At 38.7% G+C, this 22,485-nt stretch overlaps 1 protein-coding gene, 1 long non-coding RNA gene and 2 pseudogenes across 7 annotated transcripts; 2 read left to right on the top strand and 2 right to left on the bottom strand.

Annotated features, from left to right (window-relative positions):
* Nucleotides 1-137: 137 nt before the first annotated feature.
* LOC134202614 (RNA-binding protein spenito-like) lies at nucleotides 138-5,948 on the bottom strand (annotated as a pseudogene).
* Nucleotides 5,949-9,853: 3,905 nt separating this feature from the next.
* LOC134202613 (RNA-binding protein spenito-like) lies at nucleotides 9,854-12,136 on the bottom strand (annotated as a pseudogene).
* A 1,630-nt stretch (nucleotides 12,137-13,766) lies between these two features.
* LOC134202606 (transformer-2 protein homolog alpha-like) lies at nucleotides 13,767-18,529 on the top strand. Of its 6 annotated transcripts, none has more exons than XM_062677627.1 (6): nucleotides 13,767-13,912; nucleotides 14,021-14,249; nucleotides 14,307-14,371; nucleotides 14,660-14,912; nucleotides 17,535-17,893; nucleotides 17,949-18,529. In XM_062677627.1, the coding sequence occupies exons 2-6, from the start codon at nucleotides 14,220-14,222 to the stop codon at nucleotides 18,076-18,078; spliced, it is 837 nt and encodes a 278-aa protein (XP_062533611.1). In that variant the 5' UTR covers nucleotides 13,767-13,912; nucleotides 14,021-14,219; the 3' UTR covers nucleotides 18,079-18,529. The 6 variants fall into 6 exon arrangements, with proteins under 6 accessions (XP_062533611.1, XP_062533614.1, XP_062533615.1 ...); XM_062677628.1 differs by having other exon boundaries at nucleotides 13,807-13,897; XM_062677630.1 differs by having other exon boundaries at nucleotides 13,788-14,249; nucleotides 14,666-14,912.
* Nucleotides 18,530-20,440: 1,911 nt separating this feature from the next.
* LOC134202615 (uncharacterized) lies at nucleotides 20,441-21,593 on the top strand. Its single transcript, XR_009977276.1, has 3 exons — nucleotides 20,441-20,624; nucleotides 20,690-21,114; nucleotides 21,180-21,593. It is a non-coding gene; the product is annotated as an uncharacterized LOC134202615 (long non-coding RNA).
* Nucleotides 21,594-22,485: the final 892 nt, after the last annotated feature.

Genomic DNA, 22,485 nt, shown 5'->3' with positions numbered 1-22,485 from the left:
AACAAATATATTAAGACTCTATATCCACTTATAAACAGAAAATCGAAACTTTTTCATTAGAACAAATTTTGATTTACAAACAAATTTTAGACCAGCCATGTTGTATCCTGTGCCAATATGGACTAGTTGCTGCAATACCAGAAAAGAAGGCACTTCAGAGGATTGTTCCTCCTCGGACCACCACGATTACCAGATGGTCTTCCTTTAGTCCCTCCTCGGTGAGGTTGTGACATGTTCGTTTCAACAATTCTGTCGAAAAATCGCATGGCGGGAATGAGTAGAGCACACCGGTTGCTTCCGTTTCTTTATTGAGTAAGGATATAACGCCGGCCGCTTCTTTCTGCTTCAGGTAGGACACGAGATTACGCAGTGGACGCGTCTGAACGCTGGCATCATCCGACGATGCTACCGATGACGTAGATCCTGGTAGGCCGAGGAAGATTGCGTGTGACGATGACGTCGATATGCGCTTCTGCACATCTTCCAACTTTGGTTGATCGAGGCGTAGTCGCTGAGTAATACGAAGGTGGTGTTTACCTTCCTCGTCCTTCATCAGGCTGTCCACTTTTCGTTGTCTCCGTCCCTTAGGTGCAACTTGGCGGGGAATAGTGAACTCTTCAAAATCAGCGCCCCTTGCCAGACTGTGGTAGTTTTCCGAGCCACTTCTGGTAACGTTCCTGCATTCGATCACATGCCATTCCTACAAGAAGACGAATCAGAATCAGCCGGACTGCGTCGCCTCGGTGAACGGGAGCGAGATCTATCGATTCCTGGTTCACGTGATCCAGAACGACGGCGTGAATCATATTCGCCATCGGCTCCTGATCGACGCCATTCATCATTGTCCCCGTGGTGCGGTGGGCCATCACGATGAAAACCGCCACGGAAACCACCACATCCGCGGAATGCTCCACGGCCGCGGAACGGTCTTCCACCATACCCGTACGATGAATTTTCCTCGTATGATGCACCGCCTTCCGGATATTCGTAGTCGGGGCCGCGACGATACTCACCGCCTTCCTCAAAACCTCCACTGCTCTTCGAGTACGATGGTGTTGTTCCGTTATCAGCAAAATCGATACGAATACGAAATACGACGATCCGGTGCCTCTAACAGGAATCCACGCATTTCCTTCACAGCAGCGGTAGCAGCCTGGGTGTCCCCTTTGTTATATTCGATCTTTTTGATGGCACCAAAACGGTCGAACTCACGCTCATGTCATGTTTTCGATACGGATTCAAGACAAAATTTTCAAAACGACTTATCTGCTTTTGTAAACAAAAGATTCAAACGACGATTTGACGAATCGGATAGCTCTCACGCAAACCAACACCATCAACAGGTAGCGGAAACCTTCATCTACCTATTGGTGGTGCTGGTTTGCGTGGGAGAGCAAACAGATTCGTCAAATCGTCGTTTGAATCTTTGTTTACAAAAGCAGATAAGTCGTTTTGAAAATGTTGTCTTGGATTAATATTTATGCTTCGATGCAAAGCCGAAACGACGTCGCAAAGGTGAGGGAGAAAAACAAACAGACAAACTGTCAAAACGTCAAGAGGGGTAAGTCAGCGCTCGTAAATATTTATGTATAATGTAATTCGTCACCCACGAGGGGTATTTTCTTCAAAATGAAGAAGAAGACATGGTGCCCGATTTTCTGATGGCTTTGTACCGGACATTTCGGTCTATGTATTCGTCAATGGGAATATTGTCTCGCCAAATTCGGAAACTCGTCGAGAGCAGAAAATTAGTGAAACAGCTAATGAAAACAATATTCGCCAGATGCGCTCAATTTTTCATTTTTCATTGATTATATTTACGGAGATACATTAGCATGACTTGGTGACTCGCATTGCTGCCCACACTACCGTAATATGTAATAAATTACCGTAATGATTACGAATACATACCTGTTTTAAGATCGCTTCAAAACGAACTTTTGTTGAGAGGCCCGAAGATCCATATTGTTACACATCAATCGACTCAGCTAAGTTGCTTGGTTGATTAATTGGTATGGTAGCTTGCTTGAATGGTTGAATGGCTGGTTGCTTGAGTGGTTGACTGGTTGGTTTACTGGTTGATTGATTGGTTGTGATTATTTAGTTGATTGGTTGATTAGTCGGTCGGCTGGTTAGTTGATAAGTTGTTTTGTTGATTGCTTAGTTAATTAGTTGGTTGGTTGCTTGATTGATTGATTAGTTGGTTGGTTGCTTGATTGCTTGGTAGATTGATGGCTTGTTTGACCGGTTGGTTACTTGATTGTTTGGTTGATTATTTGGTTGGCTACTGCTTGATTTGTTAGTTGGTAGTATGGCATGGTTGATTGGTTAGTCGGCTGGTTAGTTGATTATTTGTTTTGTTGGTTGCTTGGTTGATTAGTTAATAAGTTGATTGGTACCTTGCTTGAATGGTTGGTTGCTTGATTAGGATTTATTTTTAAATTCTGCTCAAGCTTTTCACGGTGAAATAAAAGACAAATTGTTGTTCTCCATGTAAGTAAAATCAAAATTGATCATGTAGATAAGTTTTGAATCAAATAAACTCATTAATCATATTTAATGAATATTCCCGATTAAAGTTGCATATTGAAGAAAGCTGAATTTGGATGTTTTATGATGTTAAGCTTTTTTAGATTTGACCGTTGCTCGGCGTTGGTGTTGGTGTTGGCTACGCTAAACATGAGCTCTTAGCATAGGCCTGGCTTGACTGGTTGATTGAATGGTTGGTCGGCTGGCTAGTTTATTAATTGTTTTGTTGGTTGCTTATTTGGTTGATTAGCTTGTTGGTTGCTTGATTTGTTAGTTGATTGATTGGTTGGTTATTCGGTTGCTTGATTGGTTGACTGGTTGGTTGGTTGCTTGCTTGATTTGTTAGTTGGTTGAATGGTTATTTGCTTAATTGGTTGATTAGTTGCTTAATTGATTGATTGGTAGGTTATTTAGTTGATTGGTTGCTTGACTGATTAATTGATTGGTTGGTCGGCTTGTTAGTTGTTTTGTTGGTTGCTTGAATGGTTGACTGGTTGGTTGCTTATTTGATTGATTAGCTTGTTGGTTGATTGGTTAATTACTTAGTTGGTTGATTGGTAGCTTGCTTGATTGGTTGGTTGCTGGCTTAGTTGATTGATTGATGGTTGGTTACTTATTTGGTTGATTGGTTGCTTCACTTGATTGATTGGTTGTGGTTATTTAGTTGATTGGTTGCTTGATTGGTTGGTCGTCTCGTTAATTGATAAGTTGTTTAGTTGATTGGTTAATTAGTAGGTTAGTTGCTTGATTGGTTGGTTGCTTGCTTGATTGGTTGGTTGGTTGCTTGATTGCTTGGTTGATTATTTGGTTGATTGCAGCTTGATTTGTTATTTGGTAGTATGGTTGATTGGTTGGTTGCTTGACAGGTTGATTGATTGGTTAGTAGGCTGGTTAGTTGATTAGTTGTTTTGTTGGCTGCTTGGTTGATTGGTTAATAAGTTGATTGCTGGATTGGTTGGTTATTTAGTTGATTGGTTGTTTGATTGGTTATTGGTTGGTTGCTTGATTGCTTGGTTGATTGGTAGCTTGCTTGAATTGTTGGTTGCTTGATTGTTGGTTGGTTGCTTGACTGGTTAATTGGTTGGTTGCTTGTTGGTTAGTAGGCTGGTTAGTTGATTAGTTGTTTTGTTGATTGTTTGATTGGTTAGTTGATTGATTGGTTAGTTATTTGGTTGATGGGTTGGTTGGTTGCTGCTTGATTTGTTAGTTGGTAGAATGGTTGATTGGTTGGTTGCTTCATTGTTGGTTGATTTATTGATTGGTTGGTAATTTGGTTGATTGGTTGCTTGACTGGTTGATTGGCTGGTCGGCTGGTTAGTTGATATGTTGTTTTGTTGGTTGCTTTAATGGTTGCTTGGTTGGTTGATTAGTTGATTCGTTGCTTGATTGATTTGTAGCTTGCTTGAATGGCTGATTGCTGGATTAGTTGGTTGGTAGCTTAATTGGTTGGTTATTTGGTTGATGGGTTGCTTTACCGTTTGATTGAATGGTTGGTCGGCTGATTGGTTGATTAGTTGTTTTTTTGGTTTCTTGATTGGTTGATTGGTTGGTTGTTGCTTGATTTGTTAGTTGGTAGAACTGTTGATTAGTTGGTTCCTTGATAGTTGGCTGGTTGCTTCATTGTTTGTTGGTTGCTTGGTTGGTTATTTAGTTGATTGGCTAATCCAGCATTCAGCCATTCAAGCAAGCTACCAATCAATCAAGCAACGAATCAACTAATCAACCAACCAAGCAACCATTGAAGCAACCAACAAAACAACATATCAACTAACCAGCCGACCAGCCAATCAATTAACCAAACAATCAACCAGTCAAGCAACCAATTAACCAATTTACCAATCAATCAATCATTCAACCAACAATGAGGCAACCAACCAATCAACCATGCTACCAACTAACAAATCAAGCAGCAACCAACCAACCCATCAACCAAATAACCAAATAATCAAGCAACCTAGCAATCAACTTATTAATCAATCAACCAAGCAATCAACAAAACAACTAATCAACTAACCAGCCTACTAACCAACAAGCAACCAACCAATCAACAATGAAGTAACCAATCAATCAACCATACTTCCAACTAACAAATCAAGCAGCAACCAACCAATCAAGTAAGCTACCAATCAAGCAACCAACCAACTAATCAACCACCAAGCAACCAACAAAACAACATGTCAACTAACCAGCCGACCAACCAATCAAGCAAGCAATCAACCATTCTACCAACTAACAAATCAAGCAGCAATCAATCAAATAACCAACCATTCAAGCAAGCTACCAATCCACCAAACAATCAAGCAACCAACCATTCAAGCAAGCTACCAGTCAACCAAGCAATCATTCAACCAACCAACTAATCAAGCAACCAACAAAACAACATATGAACTAACGAGCTACCAATCAACTTATTAACCAATCAACCAACAAAACAACTAATCAACTAACCAGCCGACTCACCAATCAAGGTTTCTTGATTGGTTGATTGGTTGGTTGTTGCTTGATTTGTTAGTTGGTAGAACTGTTGATTAGTTGGTTCCTTGATAGTTGGCTGGTTGCTTCATTGTTTGTTGGTTGCTTGGTTGGTTATTTAGTTGATTGGTGGCTTGATTGGCTAATCCAGCATTCAGCCATTCAAGCAAGCTACCAATCAATCAAGCAACCAATCAACAAGTCAAGCAACCAACCAACAATTCAAGCAAGCTACCAATCAACCAAGCAATCAAGCAACCAACCAGCTAATCAACCAATTAAGCAACCAACCATTCTACAAACTAACAAATCAAGCAGCAACTCATCAACCAAATAACTAATCAATCAAACGACCATCCATTCAAGCATGCTACCAATCAAGCAACCAACCAATAATCAACCAACCAACCAACTAATCAATCAATCAAGCAACCAACCAATTAGCTATCCAAGCAACCAACAAAACAACTAATCAACTAACCAGCCGACCAACAATCAATCAACCAGTCAAGCAACCAATCAACCAAATAACCAACCAATCAAGCAACTAACCAACTGTCAAGCAACCAACCATTCAACAGTTCTACCAACTAACAAATCAAGCACCAACCAACCAATTATTCATTCTACCAACCAACAATCAACCAACCAATCAATCAAGCAACCAATCAACTAAATAACCAACCAAGCACCCAACAAACAATGAAGCAACCAACAAACAATGAGCAACCAACCTGCCAATTAAACAACCAACCAACTATCAAGAAACCAACTAATCAACAACTACAGAGGCGCGGTCACGTTCCGAGACGAGGGTAGGACAAAAACTGAATTTCAAAGACTTTCCGAAGGTCCTCTCATATTTCAAAATATTTTTTCAGACATCCTCGGATAAGTTATAAAACTCGCTTCGGTAGATCATTTCCTAGAAGCATGTCTTCAAACATCTTTGCGAATTTTCAGAAGTGGCTATGGATTTCTGTATTTTTAAAAAAATATTTGATGGTTTCAATTTGACCTTTCCCGTCAACATTTTTTATTCGCTCAATCGATTGTTTATATTATTTATATTATATAATCCAGCAATCAGCCATTCAAGCAAGCTACCAATCAATCAAGCAACGAATCAAGTAATCAAGAACAAAACAACATATCAACTAACCAGCCGACCAGCCAGTCAAGCAACCAAACAATCAACCAGTCAAGCAACCAACCAACCAAATTACCAACCAATCAATCAATCAACCAACAATGAAGCAACCAACCAATCAACCATTCTATCAACTAACAAATCAAGCAGCAACCAACCAACCCATCAACCAAATAACTAACCAATCAAGGAACCTAGCAATCAACTTATTAACCAATCAACCAAGAAACCGACAAAATAACTAATCAACTAACCAGCCGACCAACAATCAATCAACCAGTCAAGAAACCAACCAACAATGAAGCAACCAATTAAGCAACCAACCAACTATAAACCATTCAACAGTTCTACCAACTAACAAATCAAGCAGCAACCAAACAATCAATCAATCATTCTACCAACTAACAAATCAAGCAACCAACCAATAATCAGGCAACCAACCAATTAATCTACCAATCAAGCAATCAACAAAACAACTAATCAACCCATCAAGCAACCGACCAACAATCAACCAACCAACTAATCAACCAATCAACTAATCAATCAACCAATCAACTGAATAATTAATTAGTCAACGATTCCAGCAACCAACCAATCAAGCAAGCCACCAATCAAGCAACCAACTAATCAGCCATTTAAGCAACCAACAAAACAACTAATCAACTAACCAGCCGACCAACCAATCAATCAACCAGTCAAACAACCAATCAACCAAATAATCAAGCAACCAACCAACTATGAAGCAACCAACCGTTCAACAGTTCTATCAACTAACAAATCAAGCAGCAACCAACCAATTAATCATTCTACCAACCAACAATCAACCAACCAACCAATCATGCAACCATTCAACTGAATAACCAATCAATCAACAATTCTACCAACTAACAAATCAAGCAACAACCAACCAATCAACTAATCAATCAATCAACTAATTAACCAATCAAGAAACCAACAAAACAACTAATCAGCCAACCAGCCGACCATCCATTCAATCAAACGGTAAAGCAACCCATCAACCAAATAACCAACCAACTAATCCAGCAATCAGCCATTCAAGTAAGCTACCAATCAATCAAGTAACGAATCAACTAACCAAGCAACCAACAAAACAACATGTCAACTAACCAGCCGACCAACCAATCAAGCAAGCAATCAACCAACCAATCAATTATTCTACCATCTAACAAATCAAGCAGCAATCAATCAAATAACCAACCATTCAAGCAAACTACCAATCAACCAAGCAATCAAGCAACCCACCATTCAAGCAGCTACCAATCAACCAAGCAATCATTCAACCAACCAACTAATCAACCATTCAAGCAACCAACAAAACAACATATAAACTAACGAGCCGACCAACCAATCAATCAATCAGTCAAGCAACCAATCAACCAAATTACCAACCAATCAAGTAATCAATAAACAAAAAAGAAACCAACCAATCAACCATTCTTCCAACTAACAAATCAAGCAGCAACCAACTAAGCAAATAACCAACGAATCAATCAACTAACTAATCAAACAACCAACCATTCAAGCAAGCTACCAATCAACTTATTAACCAATCAACCAAGCAACCAACAAAACAATTAATCAACTAACCAGCCGACTAACCAATCAAGCAACCAACCAATCAACCAGTTAAGCAACCATCCAAAATCAAGCAACCAACAATTAATGCAAGCTACCAACAAACCAAGCAATCAACCAGCGAATCAACCAATTAGGCAACCAACCATTCTACAAACTAACAAATCGAGCAGCACCCCATAAACCAAATTACTAATCAATCAAACGACCATCCATTCAAGCATGCTACCAATCAACCAATCAACCAATAATCAAGCAACCAACCAACTAATCAATCAATCAAGCAACCATCAAAACAACTAATCAACTAACCAGCCGACCAACTAATCAAGTAACCAATCAACCAACCAGTCAAGCAACCTATCAATCAAATAACCAACCAATCAACCAAATAGCAAAACAACTAATCAACTAACCAGCCGACCAACAATCAATCAACCAGTCAGGCAACCAACCAACTATCAACCATTCAACAGTTCTACCAACTAACAAATCAAGCAGCAACCAACCAATCAATCAATCATTCTATCAACTAACAAATCAAGCAACCAACCAACTAATCAAGCAATCAACAAAACAACTAATCAACCCATCAAGCAATCGACCAACCAACTAATCAAGCAATCAACTAATCAACCAACCAATCAAGCAATCAATCAACTGAATAATTCACTAATCAACCATTCCAGCAAGCTACCAATCAATCAATCAAGCAACCAAACAATCAGTCATTCAAGCAACCAACAAAACAACTAATCAACTAACCAATTAACCAACCAACCAATCAATTAACCAGTCAAACAACCAATCAACCAAATAACCAATTAATCAAGCAACCAACCAACTGTGAAGCAACCAACCATTCAACAATTCTACCAACTAACAAATCAAGCAGCAACCAACCAATTAAACATTCTACCAACCAACAATCAACCAACCAACCAATCAAGCAACCAATCAACTAAATAACCAATCAATCTACTAACAAACAATGAAGCAATCAACAAACAATGAGCAAACAACCAACCAGCTATTAAACTGATCCAAAATTATTTATCAGATCGCTCACTGCAGGTAAACTATCAGAATTCTAAATATTTAGGACTTCTGCTAGATCAAAAATTAACTTTTAAAAATCACATTGAAGGCCTTCAAGCCAAATGTAACAAATATATTAAGTGTCTAGACCAGAGGTTCCCAAACTGTGGGTCGCGACCCCCAGGGGGGTCGTGGGCTGTTCAGTGGTGGGTCGCGAAAGACAAATTTTAATTCATAATTTTGTTACTGTTTAGAAAATTATTTTGAGTTTTTAGATACGCATGTCGACCTCAGCAGTAAGGTCGAAATACGTATCTGTCAAGGTACAATTAAGTGGTGGAATTAAATGGGATGGTACAAACTCGTCTTATGACAAATGGTTTTGTTACTATTTTGTCCCACAAATCTATTCCATATTTAGAATTAGGATCTAAGTAATTGGATGATTAAAGAACAACAAACCTTTTTTTGTTATACGATATTTGGGCAAGTCAAACGAAGTCTTATACAATCCAAATCTAAACCCCGAACCCAATCCAAAAATAATCCTAATCCAATTCGAATCCAATCTAAATCAAATCCAAATCTATTTAAAATCCTAATCTAATTCAAATCCAATCTAATCCAAATCCAATCCAAATCCAATCCTTATCAAATCGAAATCCAATCTGAATAAATTTCAAATCCAGTCCAAATCCAACCCAAATTCAATTCAAATCCCATCCAAATCCAATCCACATCCAATCCAAAAACCTTGACGTAGTTTTGCCAAATACAATGATGGGATATAAAGCAATTTATTATGATTTGTCCAATCTATCGCGATCTCATCTCTAATTTCACAAAATCAATGCATTTGCTACCTGATGGGTCGCAAGCAATATGGGATTCTACTAGGTGGGTCGCTTATCCAAAAGTTTGGGAACCTCTGGTCTAGACACTTATGAACAGAAAATCAAAACTTTGTCTTAAGAACAAACTTTTGATTTACAAACAAATTTTTAGACCAGCCATGTTGTATGCTGTGCCAATATGGACTAGTTGCTGTAATACCAGAAAGAAGGCACTTCATAGGATTGTTCCTCCTCGGACCACCACGATTACCAGATGGTCTTCCTTCAGTGAGGTTGTGACATGTTCGTTTCAACAATTCTGTCGAAAAATCGCATGGCGGGAATGAGTAGAGCACACCGGTTGCTTCCGTTTCTTTATTGAGTAAGGATATAACGCCGGCCGCTTCTTTCTGCTTCAGGTAGGACACGAGATTACGCAGTGGACGCGTCTGATCGCTGGCATCATCCGACGATGCTACCGATGACGTCGATCCCGGCAGGCCGAGGAAGATTGCGTGCGACGATGACGTCGATATGCGCTTCTGCACATCTTCCAACTTGGGTTGATTGAGCCGTAGTCGCTGAGTAATACGAAGGTGGTGTTTACCTTCCTCGTCCTTCATCAGGCTGTCCACTACTTCGTTGTCTCCGTCCGTTAGGTGCAACTTGGCGGGGAATAGTGAACTCTTCAAAATCTGCGCCCCTTGCCCGACTGTGGTAGATTTCCGTGCCACTTCTGGTAACGTTCTTGCATTCGATAACATGCCATCAGAATCAGAATCAGCCGGACTGCGTCGCCTCGGTGAACGGGAGCGAGATCTATCGATTCCTGGTTCACGTGATCCAGAACGACGGCGTGAATCAAATTCGCCATCGGCTCCTGATCGACGCCATTCATCATTGTCCCCGTGGTGCGGTGAGCCATCACGATGAAAACCGCCACGGAAACCACCACGTCCGCGGAACGGTCTTCCACCATAGCCGTACAATGAATTTTCCTCGTATGATGCACCACCTTCCGGATATTCGTAGTCGGGGCCGCAACGATACTCACCGCCTTTTTCAAAACCTCCGCTTTGAGAACGATGGTGTTGTTCCGTTATCAGCAAAATCGAATTCGACGATCCGGTGCCCCTAACGGGAATCCACGCATTTCCTTCACAGCAGCCGTAGCAGCATCAATAGAATCGTACAGAATATAGGCCTGGGTGTCCCCTTTGTTATATTCGATCTTTTTGATGGCACCAAAACGGTCGAACTCACGCTCCAACTGAGTAACGAAACGAATAAACAACAAACAAACCGAAACGACGTCACAAGGTGAGGGAGAAAAACAAACAAACTGTCAAAACGTCAAGAGGGGTAAGTCAGCGCTCGTATTTATGTAATTCGTCACTCACGAGGGGTATTTTCTTCAAAATGAAGAAGAAGACATGGTGCCCGATTTTCTGATGGCTTTGTACCGGACATTTCGGTCTATGTATTCGTCAATGAGCTACCGTCCGTGGACATGGTGGCTATTGTCAACAGAGATGCCAGATTTGAAGACATGTCTTCAATTTGAAGACATTTGAATCTCTGTGAAGACATTTATTTCGTGAAGACATTTTGAAGACATTTCTAAATATTTGAAGACTTATTAACTTATTTGAAAATACCTGCAGACAATCAATAATAAGTGGAAAGAACAATTTTATTTTTTATTTATAAATTCTGCGACTTCTATAGGGGTAATGACGGCTTTGGCAGGTTTTGTTCTATTATTGGCAGGGGGATTTTTTATGACTGATTATGCTCAAATTTGGCCCAAACATTATTTGCACATCAAAGAATATTGTGGCCAAATTTCATAAAATTCGGTACCGTCAACTGGGGGGAAGATGATCATTTTTAAGACAAAACATGCAATAACAATGTGTGTTTACATTTTAAATCGAAACAAATATTTTCAAAACATGTACTGCTATACGTTGCAATAATCAACAACTTTAGTTTTCTGAAATGCATTCGCATTTATAAAAATAAATTAAATTATCAAACATTTTTTGAGTAATCTGGTTTGGGGTGAAGTTGATCAAGACAGCTCTACTAAAATCATTATGACCTAGTAGTCAAAATACACTAGGTTATTTGTATGAGTGTTGAATTTCCTACGTAAAGAAGTCCACGAAGTCAACATTTGAAACGAAAATAGCGTCATTTATGACTATCTCTCTCTTTCTTCCACAAAATACATTTTCTTGATTATAATCGAAAAACTCGGATTTCTACCTAGCGGTAACATTACTTGAACTGAGAATATTGTTGACTACCGTTTCATAAAAAAATTGGCACTTTTGACTAACACATCAAATGATCATCTTCACCTCAATGATCATCTTCCCCCCAGTTGACGGTACACAAAACCCCCCCCCCCTGCCAATAATAGAACAAAACCTGCCAAAGCCGTCTGTAAATTATACAAAAAAAATTACATTACAAAATTACTTCACACTAGCGGCGGATAACTGCAACGCATTTCAGACCTCATACGCACTTAACTTTGAGTTGTGCGCTGGGTAAAAAATTCCCTATGGCAGAATTTGTTTGATTTTTTCTTGGCGGCGGCGTTTTTGACGTGTATGTAAAAAGGTATTTCGATTATTACATCAGAACGCAAAAATTGATTGAATACTTCTATTACTTGATTTAATCTATTCGGCCGTTGAGCTAGAACCGTTGAAAAGAAATTGAATTAGTTCTGGTGTTAAATGATTATTTCTCATTATTTCCATGGTAAATTTCTACGTGAAAATCTTCCTTAAATAATTCAGAGAAATTCCACAAAAGAATCAAGGGATTTTTGATTAAATACTAAGTAGCAAAATCAGAAAAAAATTGTTACACACTTTCGTTAAATTCTTCCTTGAATTCCTTTGGCAATTCTTCTAGAAATATCTTTGACCATTCTTCCAGTATTTTCTATGAGAATTCCTTCAAGAATTTCTTCAAACATGCGTTTTGGTATTCTTTCCGAAATTCATCCAGGAAATTGTCCGGAAGTTTCAGAGATTTTTTTCGAACAATCCTCCAGGAATTCATTTGGAAGATCCTCCAGAAGTTCCTCTAGAACTCCTTCGGTAGTTCCTTCACGAATTTCTCCAATAGTTCTTCCAGGAATTCTCTTAAAAGTTTTCTCCGGGATTTCTGCGGAAGCTACTCCAGGGATACCTCCGGATGTTCCTCCTCTGAAAGATCCTTCAAGGTTGCCGAATTACTCTCTAAGAATGCCTCCGGAAGTATACTTCTATTTCCTCCAGGATTTCTTTCGGAATTTTCTGCAGCAATGCCTCAAGAAGCTTCTCCAACTACCTCCAAGAATTTCTCCAGAAGTTTCTTTTGGAATTCCACCGGAAATTGCTTCAATAATTCGTCAGGAATATCCTTCAAAAATTCATCTGGAAACTCATTCAGGTATTCCTCCAGAAAATCCCTCCGGAATTCATCCTGAAGATTCTGCTGGAATTCCTTTTTAAGTTCTTCCAAGTATTCCTCCGGAAGTTCCTTCAGAACTTTCTCCAGAAGTTCCTTCAGTAAAACCTTTGGATGTTCCAACAGGAATTCCTCTCTCAGAAATAATAAGAAGCTCTATCCAGAAGAAAGTTATAAGAAGCTCCATCGGGAATTTAAAAAAATAAGTAATTTTAAAAAATATTCTCTTGAATTCTAACAATTTGAATGTTAAAAAATAAACATTATTCAACATCAGTAATACAATGTACACACCTATTGGGGTCTCCAGTAGCCTTGCGAGCAAAGACGTAGAATTGCCAATCCGAAGATGGCGAGTTCGATTCTCGGTCCGGTCTAGGATGTTATTGGGTTGAAATCATAAGCTTAATATTGAAGACATTTGAAGACATTTTTAAACGACTGTGAAGACATTGGAAAATATCATCTGGCATCCCTGATTGTCAAACCCCTTGTGGTAGGACGCCAGGGGGGTGAGTTTGACGAATGGTTCACCGGACTGTTTTTTTATACATACACTAGTGGGTAGCCCCTCGCTCGCTTTACTAAATCGATTTAAGCGTGTGGTGTGGGTGGTATGCGGCGCAACATGGTATAGGCTTTTTGTTTCTTTGTAGCATATCAATGTTTTGCTACATATTGAAGTGAGTGGTGTGTGGCTGTCAAATGCTTGTAAATATCAGCATCTTTTGCCTCTCCGGAAGTTTTATTTTCTTTTCTGGTTTTTATCGGTAATGCAAAGTAAAATTACCTGAAAAATCTGTAAAAGGTTTGAATAAGTAGTGTAAGTAGTGAAAACAACAAAAAATCGTTATGGTGAAAGTGTAGAAGTGTTAATATTCGTAGAAAAAAAAATCAAGTTCAGATAATTTTTAGCTTCACCTTTTGGCAGGGGCTGAGTTACAAAGTGAGAGCATGTGACGTGAGTTCTTGCTTACGCGACAGAATCAAATCAACGGAAAAATATAGTGCGGAAAGTGGTGATAGATGATGCTTAATGATTGGTGTTTTTTGAGAATATTTTGAAGAATATTGCTAAAAATAAAAGTGCAATTGAATCTACAATATCTACAGTTTCTTAGCAACATAAAATGAGCTACTCCAGGGGCCAATATTATGAGGTAAGATCTCTGATAATTTTGTTGATGTTGACGTATATTTTGTGTTACCATTTGCAGCAAAGATCTCGTTCCCGCAGCCGTGATCGAAAGTATCGCCGGGAAAGCCGCGAGGATAGTTATCGGTGAGTCGAACAAAATGCGTACGATGATCAAAAACAGATTTTTGATATTTAAATTTAATTGTACCGTAAACAAGATTTCAGAAAGTTAAACATCAGATTATTTAGTTGACAGCACACCACACCGTGGTGCAATGAGTGTTAAATGAGTTACCATTAAGGTAAAACGACTCAAACCACAATTCCTAATAATATCGTAACTTGTTGCTTATTTTATCACAATCAGGCTATATTTGTATAAAGCTTTTCTTGATACATGGCAATTTTTATTTTTTATAAATCTTTTCCTAGATACAGCTCATCCTACGCTGGTGGATCTGATTATGCCGGGGGCAGAGACAGCGGAAGTTACCGCCCTCGAAGCTCACGACAATCGCATGCCGCCGAGCCCCACCAATCACATCACAGTGCGGCGGAGTACGACGAAAGCAAGGCCGTTCTGGCGGTCTTCAATTTGAGCATTTATACCACCGAATCCGAGCTGTTCGACATGTTTACCAAGTTCGGACCACTGAAGAAAGCAACTGTAGTGATCGACGCGAAGGTAGGCTCTGATCCTGGTTAGTGCATAGAGAGAATTGCTGTGTGGCAAGAAGAGAATATCGCCAGAACAAATGGTTCGTTTGTTTTAACGTGCTGGTAGCTTTATCGAAGATATCGGAAAAGTTCTGCCCCGTGTGAGTTCTGGCTACAGAAGCATCGTTCGATGTTGGGGGATTTCAGGAAGAAATGTGAGAAGCATATAACATTTCTTTAAAGGCCCTCCCAAACAGCGAAAATTTATAAGTTTGGTGGAAGATTCAGTTGGAGTGCCTTTCAACGAATGATTTAATCTTGCAATTGACATTATTATGTTTGAAGAGAAATTATCTTTTAATTTTTGTGTGCCATTTATGAGGAATAAGAATTTAATTGTAGCGAAAAAATTTTAAAGAAGCGTATTTCTGGAAGTTCTAAAGGTGTTGCAGAAATATTTCTGAGAAAAAATCAATGAATGGTAAGAAGTCAATCATACGGAGAAGATGAAGAATTGAAGCCATAATTTGAGAAGATGTTATTGCGAAGATTGAAGATTCCAAGGAAGAGAGAAGATCAGAAGATGGATTAAAATTGAGTGAAACGAGAAGATCTGTTGCTGTGAAGTCAAAAAGAAGAATTGAAGAAAACCAACGGAGAAAACTGATGATCTGCATATTAGAAGATTAGCTTTCTTATTGTAGTGGTCTTGAGCTAAAGTTGAGAATTGTTCTAAGTTTTCTTTAAGAAAATATGGTTGAGAAGAAAGATGGTTGAGTGATACTTATCGGAACTTCAGATTCGAAGGATCCAATGCATGGAGCTGAATATTATACAGGTTGTATTTTAATCAATAATTTAGATACCTATTATGTTTTTCTTTTGGTTTCACATTCATTTGTTAAAGGGATCTACTTGAATTTCCAATGTATTTTAAGGCTACAGTAAAACCTCCATGTGTCGTTGTTCTATGACTCGATATCGACTCATGGAAGTAATTTATTTTATATCAAAAAAAAAATTTCATTCCAAGGATTTTCTATTCCTCATCTCGATATTTCCGTGAGTCGATGGTCCCTTCGATATCGACTCATGGAGGATTTACTGTATCAAGTAAATCTTATTACGATACATCAAATATGAATATTATCGTCTCTCATCTGAAGCAATTGTTCAGCACATCCACATTTGGTCGGGTCTGGAAACCCACACTTAGCGGATCATTGACTTGAACAAAAATACATCAATCATAAATGTAACATTTAATGCACCATAGAGAAATGTTTCATTTGCACTCATAAAATACAAGAATTGGGATGATGGAACTAATTGTATTTATCCATAAAAACTGAGAATAAGCCATGGATGAAGAACCGTCGAATGACTGGGTTCGGCGTCAAAACGAATATGTGCCCTTCTATAAGTTCTCTTGGAGCATTACGAACATAATAAAATTATTTTGCCGACCTGATCAAAATTTTCACAGAGATTCTAACAGCCGAGACATCAGGAAACAAATTTACCGAATTTGTTAATTCCTTGGCGGAATCTTTTCAATATATTACCGAAATTCAGCTCAAATGATTTCTTGCCTAGATCATGGTAACAATTATCAATTACTTAGCAAAGTTTTTCGAAATTTAGGGGAAATTTTTACCGAGATTCGTTGAAATCATTGCCGAGATCTCAGCTGTTGGATTCTTGGCAAATGTTTAATTTTCATTTTCTAATGTAAATGTCCGGGAAGTGGTCAGAGTCATCACTACAGACCACATTCGATTTTAGCAACATTCGGTTTTGGCAACATCCGATTTTGGCAGCACAATATTTTTTTATATATTTCTTAATTTTTGATATTGCCTATAAAACAAGTAAATATCCTCGTAAAAAAATGCGTTAAAAAAAGTGAAGAAATGTCGTGAAAAATCATGAAAAAAAACAAAAACCATTCAATTTTGGCAACATAAATGTTTCGAACGTGTTGCCAAAATCGAATGGGGTCTGTGGTGCATTTTATATTTATGATTCTTTTCTTGATAAAAAATCACAATGAAAGAGCTGTCGAATGAATGGTTTTTGCACTTAAACTGAATGTCCCCTTCTACAGGTTCCCAGGTAGAGACAGGTAGATAACTGTTTCAGAAATTTAAAGTATGGGGATTGGCACCAAGTTATTCTTTATCATGATTTTATTATCATAAATTTTTTAATCTGAATAGGCTAATTTAGTTAATTAAAATAAATTTTATTATAATAAATGGCGTAATCTAAATAGGCTACAATGCTGTGCAGGAAATTCGAAACATGAGCATATGTTTAACAAATAACTAAAACACGAGAATGTCTTATCAAATCTAGTATATTTTAAAGCTTTCGCATTTTATGATATCGCGACAACATACGATAGCGAGTGGTATTTTTGCATGTTCGATACTACAGACGGGCACTATTATTTTGAGACATCGTAAAACGGGAAAGAACACGATTGCCACTTTGGTTTTAATTCAGACCATAATGAAAAATTAAATTTTTGCTGATTCAAATTGAGCTCTAATATATTTTGTTATTTTTTCCAAGCATCAAAAATTCGAGTCTAAAACTATCATCACGCTAACCATCTTTTCTTTTGCTGTCCGTTCATTCACAACAGACCGGTCGTTCCCGCGGGTTCGGTTTCGTATACTTCGAGAGCACCGAGGACGCCAAGGTGGCACACGTGCAAGCCAATGGCATCGAAATCGGCGACCGCAGAATACGGGTCGACTATTCAGCAACGGAAAAGCCCCATGATCCGACCCCGGGGGTGTATTACGGCAAAGCAAGCTACCCAAAGGGGGGAGGCGGCGGTTCCAGCGGCGGCGGCTACGATAGTGGAAGATCTCTGGGACCACCGGCCCAGATGGCAGGCAACATGGGAGCACCCGGTGGATACTACCACTGTCGGGCCTGCGAGATCGAAGCGCGCGAGCGTGAACGATGGGAACGGGACTCGCGACGCTACGGAAATGGGTAAGTTACTTGCTTAAGAAAATTGTTATGCGACTGCTAAGAATGTATTAATCAGCAGAGAAAGAGAGTACTACTACCAGGACAAGTATTCTGGCTCGAGAACAAACGAGATGCGTAGCCGTGAACGGTCGGCTCCGTCTCGGTCACGGAATGACTACTACCGAGGAGGTGCAGGTGTCCGCTGACGTTGGTTACCGATTGTTGCGCCAAATGATCAGAAGAAGTTCTGTTTCAAAATTAAGGTCATTTCGTAAATTATGTTCCACAATAATTTGTATTCTCTTAAGCATCATCATTTTCTCAATCAAAGGCCAATCTTCTATGGTGCATGCAATGCACAACATCAAATGAAACTGTTATGCACGAACATTTTACTAATTATGTCAACATGAAATAAGTTAAATAACAATTGCAATGATAATTTCACAGGAAATATAACACCTTTTTAGTATAAACTAATGCAGCTTTTCAACCGATGAAATCATATCTAATAATTATCCATAAAAAATCTTAGTTTTAAAGCGTAACTGATATGTTTTTATCGTTGAGTCAAGCATGTATTTCAGTTGCAGCTTGTGGTATTTTCCACAATCATAAAATCAAACAAATATACCTATATTGAAGTTTTGAATACAATTATTATTATTATTATCCGAAATATTCATCGATTATTTATAATATGTGCAAAGAGTTGGAATGGATGAGATTTCGATTCTCAATAAATTTGAATTTTTTATCAACGGTTTGGCAGAATTCGTTCTATTATTGGCAGGGGAGTTTTCTATGACTGACTATGCTCAAATTTGGCCTAAACATTCTTTGCATATCAAAGAATATTGTGGCCAAATTTCATAAAATTTGGTCGACAAAAACCCCCCCTGACAATAATAGAACAAAACCTGCCAAAGCCGTCTTTCCCCTACTTGGGTTACCTTTTTGTTGAACCTCCGCAGGTTGATCCATGACCCAACGTGGTGACGAGTGCGTTAACGCGTTAACATGGTGAACGGAAGGTTGTAGTTTACACTGTTCACCGATGCTGCCAACTGGAAGTAAATTTAATTTCATCAAAGAAAACAGTCGGTATGTCTCATTTTGCTGCCTTATTCTCTTCCATTATAAGTATGACAATCGCATAAATACATCCTTCCTGGATCTTCTCAACTAGAATTTAGTTTCTGATTCAGTTATTGACGGTCTAATATTACATGAAGAAGCTGATATTTGAGTAAAAAAGTGCGCGGTGAGAACACGAAGCATTTTTTTATGTTTTCTAAGAAAAGCTAAAAGCATTTTGATTCAAAACGGTTAGCGTTTGTGTTTGAATGTGTTAAACAATATATGGAATGGGCGACTAGTGAAGTTAGATTTTTCTCACAATCCGTTACGTTAAACATAATTTCGGAAATAATGCGCTGTTTTCATTCGGCGAAACGCTATACAGCCAACCACTTCCGAAGTTAAGTTTAATATAACGGATTGAGAGAAAAATTCAACTTCGCTAGTCGCCCATTCCGGTTTTCAACAGGATTGAGTATTTTTTTTATTATTGTTCATCTATGTACCGTGACCTGCCCTAATACCGCGCATCGCCTAATACCGTGGTTTTCATCAAAAATCAGAACCTGGCTATCATGGATATCCCATTATTTGGTGAAATGTTCAAACATAATATGCTTGAACATTTCACCAAATAATACGATGTCCATGATAGCCAGGTTCTGATTTTTGATGAAAACCACGGTATTAGGCGATGCGCGGTATTAGGGCAGGTCACGGTATTTGAATATCAATTTATAGGGTATCTGTTCTCTGTGCCATTATTAATAACATGCTCCTATATCAATAACATTCGCAAAACAGGCAATTTAGGCTCAATTTGTGTCGTGTTGTTATCCGGCGTGCTCACTGCTGAAAATAAAATCACAAAAATGAGAAATAAAACAATTGGCGCACCAATTCTTTGTTTTCGAATGGTATTGATTTGGGTACACGGTATGAATTCAAGAAGCGGTTCCCCTACTAATGACGCACTGGTGGTATATGTCACTGATGAAAATGGGCGTACAATTTTCAATAAAACGCCTTATGGAAATTTGCCACAAGGAATCGGTATGAATTTCAACATGTCGCCTTATGAATGATGATTTTTATTTAAAAAGTGAAGTGCGGCAGACTGGGTTCGAACCATGGACGTCGGGATCGGGAGGCCGGTATGTATACCACACGCCCATCGACGCTTGGGTATTCGAGGAGGTAACTGCGTATAAGAAGCACTGTTGATGGAATTATCAGTCGAATATTCATAAGGCGCGACTTATGAATTTCTATAGTTCAGTTCGCTGAGTGTACAGTAGCCGTTCTATAACTGCAAAATGTTTACTTTTCAGTTAACGAATCCCGCATAGAAAAAAAACCATTTCGTCTAATGTACTGATTATAAACTCATTTTAATACACACCGTTAACATTTACGTTGTTGTTCATTTACATTAATACCATAATTGCTTTTCAGGATTATGATTATTCAGATTATGAACTACATCATTTGCACAACAATACATATGGTTAAAGCTCGGAGATTAGTTGATGAATAATTGTATATAATCCGTCTATCGAAAGATGTTGACACTTCCCGTTCGGTGCATCGTATTTATTGTTAAAAAAAGTTCAGTACATCAAGTTGGTTCAAGTGCTACAATTAAAATTCCATCCAAGTGTAATGAATAATGGTAAGTTTAACTTATTTGCATTTGTTATTCTTTTGCTTATTATTCGTTGTTTGTTTTATTTTAAGGCTGACTTGCGGGGCTTGTTACCAACCCCCTAAATTTTCGTAACACCAAAATTTCCGGTGGCCTATGGTGCAGAATTTTGTTTGGCACTAGGACGATGATCAGCTTTCCCTAAAATGGGAAACAGACGCTGTTGTGAGCCGCTTCTAACATGGAGAACAGACGTTCGATTAGATTTGGACCCCAGGAAATGATCAAACCTCCCACCTTCCCTGTCAGCGTACGACCCTAGTTCCCACCGGAGTTGGTGACCCGATCTTCCCTAAGGTGGCTCGTACACTGGCCAGCACCACGGGGATGTAGGGATAGGACGATGGGAGTTGCTGGGTAAGAGGCTGAGGGCCACAAAATTGGGTCTATTTTATTCCTTCAGGGGCGCGAAGCAACAATGTACAATGAAGATTCCATCCAAGTGGAATGAATAATGGTAAGTTTAAATGATTTGCATTTGTTATTCTCTTGCTGATTATTCGTTTCTTGTTTTATTTTAAGGCTGACTAGCAGGGCTTGTCCCCTGAATTTTCGGAAGACCTAAATTTCCGGTGGACTATGGAGCACAATTTTGCTTGAAGATCCTCGCCGGCACTCGGACGATGATTAGCCTCTCCTAAAATAGGGAACAGACGCTGGTGTGAGCCGCTTCTAACATGGAGAATAGACGCTCGATTGGATTTGGACCCCAGGAAAGGATCAAACCTCCCCCTTCCCTGTCAGCGTACGACCCTAGTTCCCACCGGAGTTGGTGACCCGATCTTCCCTAAGGTGGCTCGTACACCGGCCAGCACCACGGGGATGTAGGGATAGAACGATGGGAGTTGCTGGGTAAGAAGCTGAGGGCCACGAGATTAGGTCTATTTTATTCCTTCAGGTGCGTGAAGTACCAATGTTACGCTTTACCATCCATTTGCCGTGATTTAAATCTATTTTTTTATTATCTTATAAGTTTTATTGAATTTTTTAAATAAATTGTCTGTAAGTTGATGTCTCGGTTGATATAAATGATTATTAAGATGAAAGAAATTGAAAATAAATTCTGAAGCAATAATATAACGCAAGGGGTACCGTTGTACAAATTCTCCTGATATGCTCCGATTATAACTTTAAAATAAGACTTATTGTTCGAATCTCGTAAAGCGGATGATATCTCAACATTATGTTGTATAATATGAGGTAAATTTTGTTCGAGAAAATGACCGATTTTTTATAGTAACATAACTTAACCGCCCTTTCCACATATTGTAAATTGGTGAAATACCATTTATCGTATTGTTGAAACAATCTGAAGCAGTGTAGACGTATTGTTGCGATAGATGATTCGTACTGTTTTCAAAGTATTGTTTGGAATGGTTTTGAATTATATGGGAGACAGTAATGTAATAGTCCAGAACTATGCGGGATGTCGTTCGATAACTGCAACGCATTCTAGACGGTTCAAACGGTTGTCAATCGACGTCAGATGCAATAAAAGTGCATAAATGTGCAGCACAATGCAGCTGTCATTAAGTTTGACATCAGTTTGATGTTTAGCGGTCCGATAACTGGAAAACTGTTGCAACTATCGAATTGCAGTTAAAAAGCATTGCAGTTAAATGACTTGCAGTTATCGAACGTCTACTATACCATGGTACAAGAATCTTGAAATGAGCACCATACCAATTTGTTGGTTTTATTCGGATTCCCAATTCCGTTCAGCAAACGCAGATATTGTGTGGTACGTTAGCTTAAAGCTAAATTAGATTTTATTAGGTTTAATTCAGTTAATTATTCATCAAAACTTACAATTTTGGTTGACCGATAA

The sequence above is a fragment of the Armigeres subalbatus genome, unplaced genomic scaffold, assembly GCF_024139115.2.
Source record: "Armigeres subalbatus isolate Guangzhou_Male unplaced genomic scaffold, GZ_Asu_2 Contig1306, whole genome shotgun sequence".
Classification (NCBI taxonomy): Eukaryota; Metazoa; Arthropoda; class Insecta; order Diptera; family Culicidae; genus Armigeres; species Armigeres subalbatus.
Note: the sequence above shows the minus strand (reverse complement) of the source record. Positions and strands in the feature narration are given on the sequence as shown.

What these genes read in the sequence shown, in the direction of transcription:
- LOC134202606 (XM_062677627.1), top strand. Translation starts at nt 14,220, where the DNA reads ATGAGCTACTCCAGGGGCCAATATTATGAG. An exon ending in AGCCGCGAGGATAGTTATCG is followed by an intron (nt 14,372 to 14,659) that starts GTGAGTCGAACA and finishes ATCTTTTCCTAG; the next exon opens with ATACAGCTCATCCTACGCTG. An exon ending in TCGCGACGCTACGGAAATGG is followed by an intron (nt 17,894 to 17,948) that starts GTAAGTTACTTG and finishes TGTATTAATCAG; the next exon opens with CAGAGAAAGAGAGTACTACT.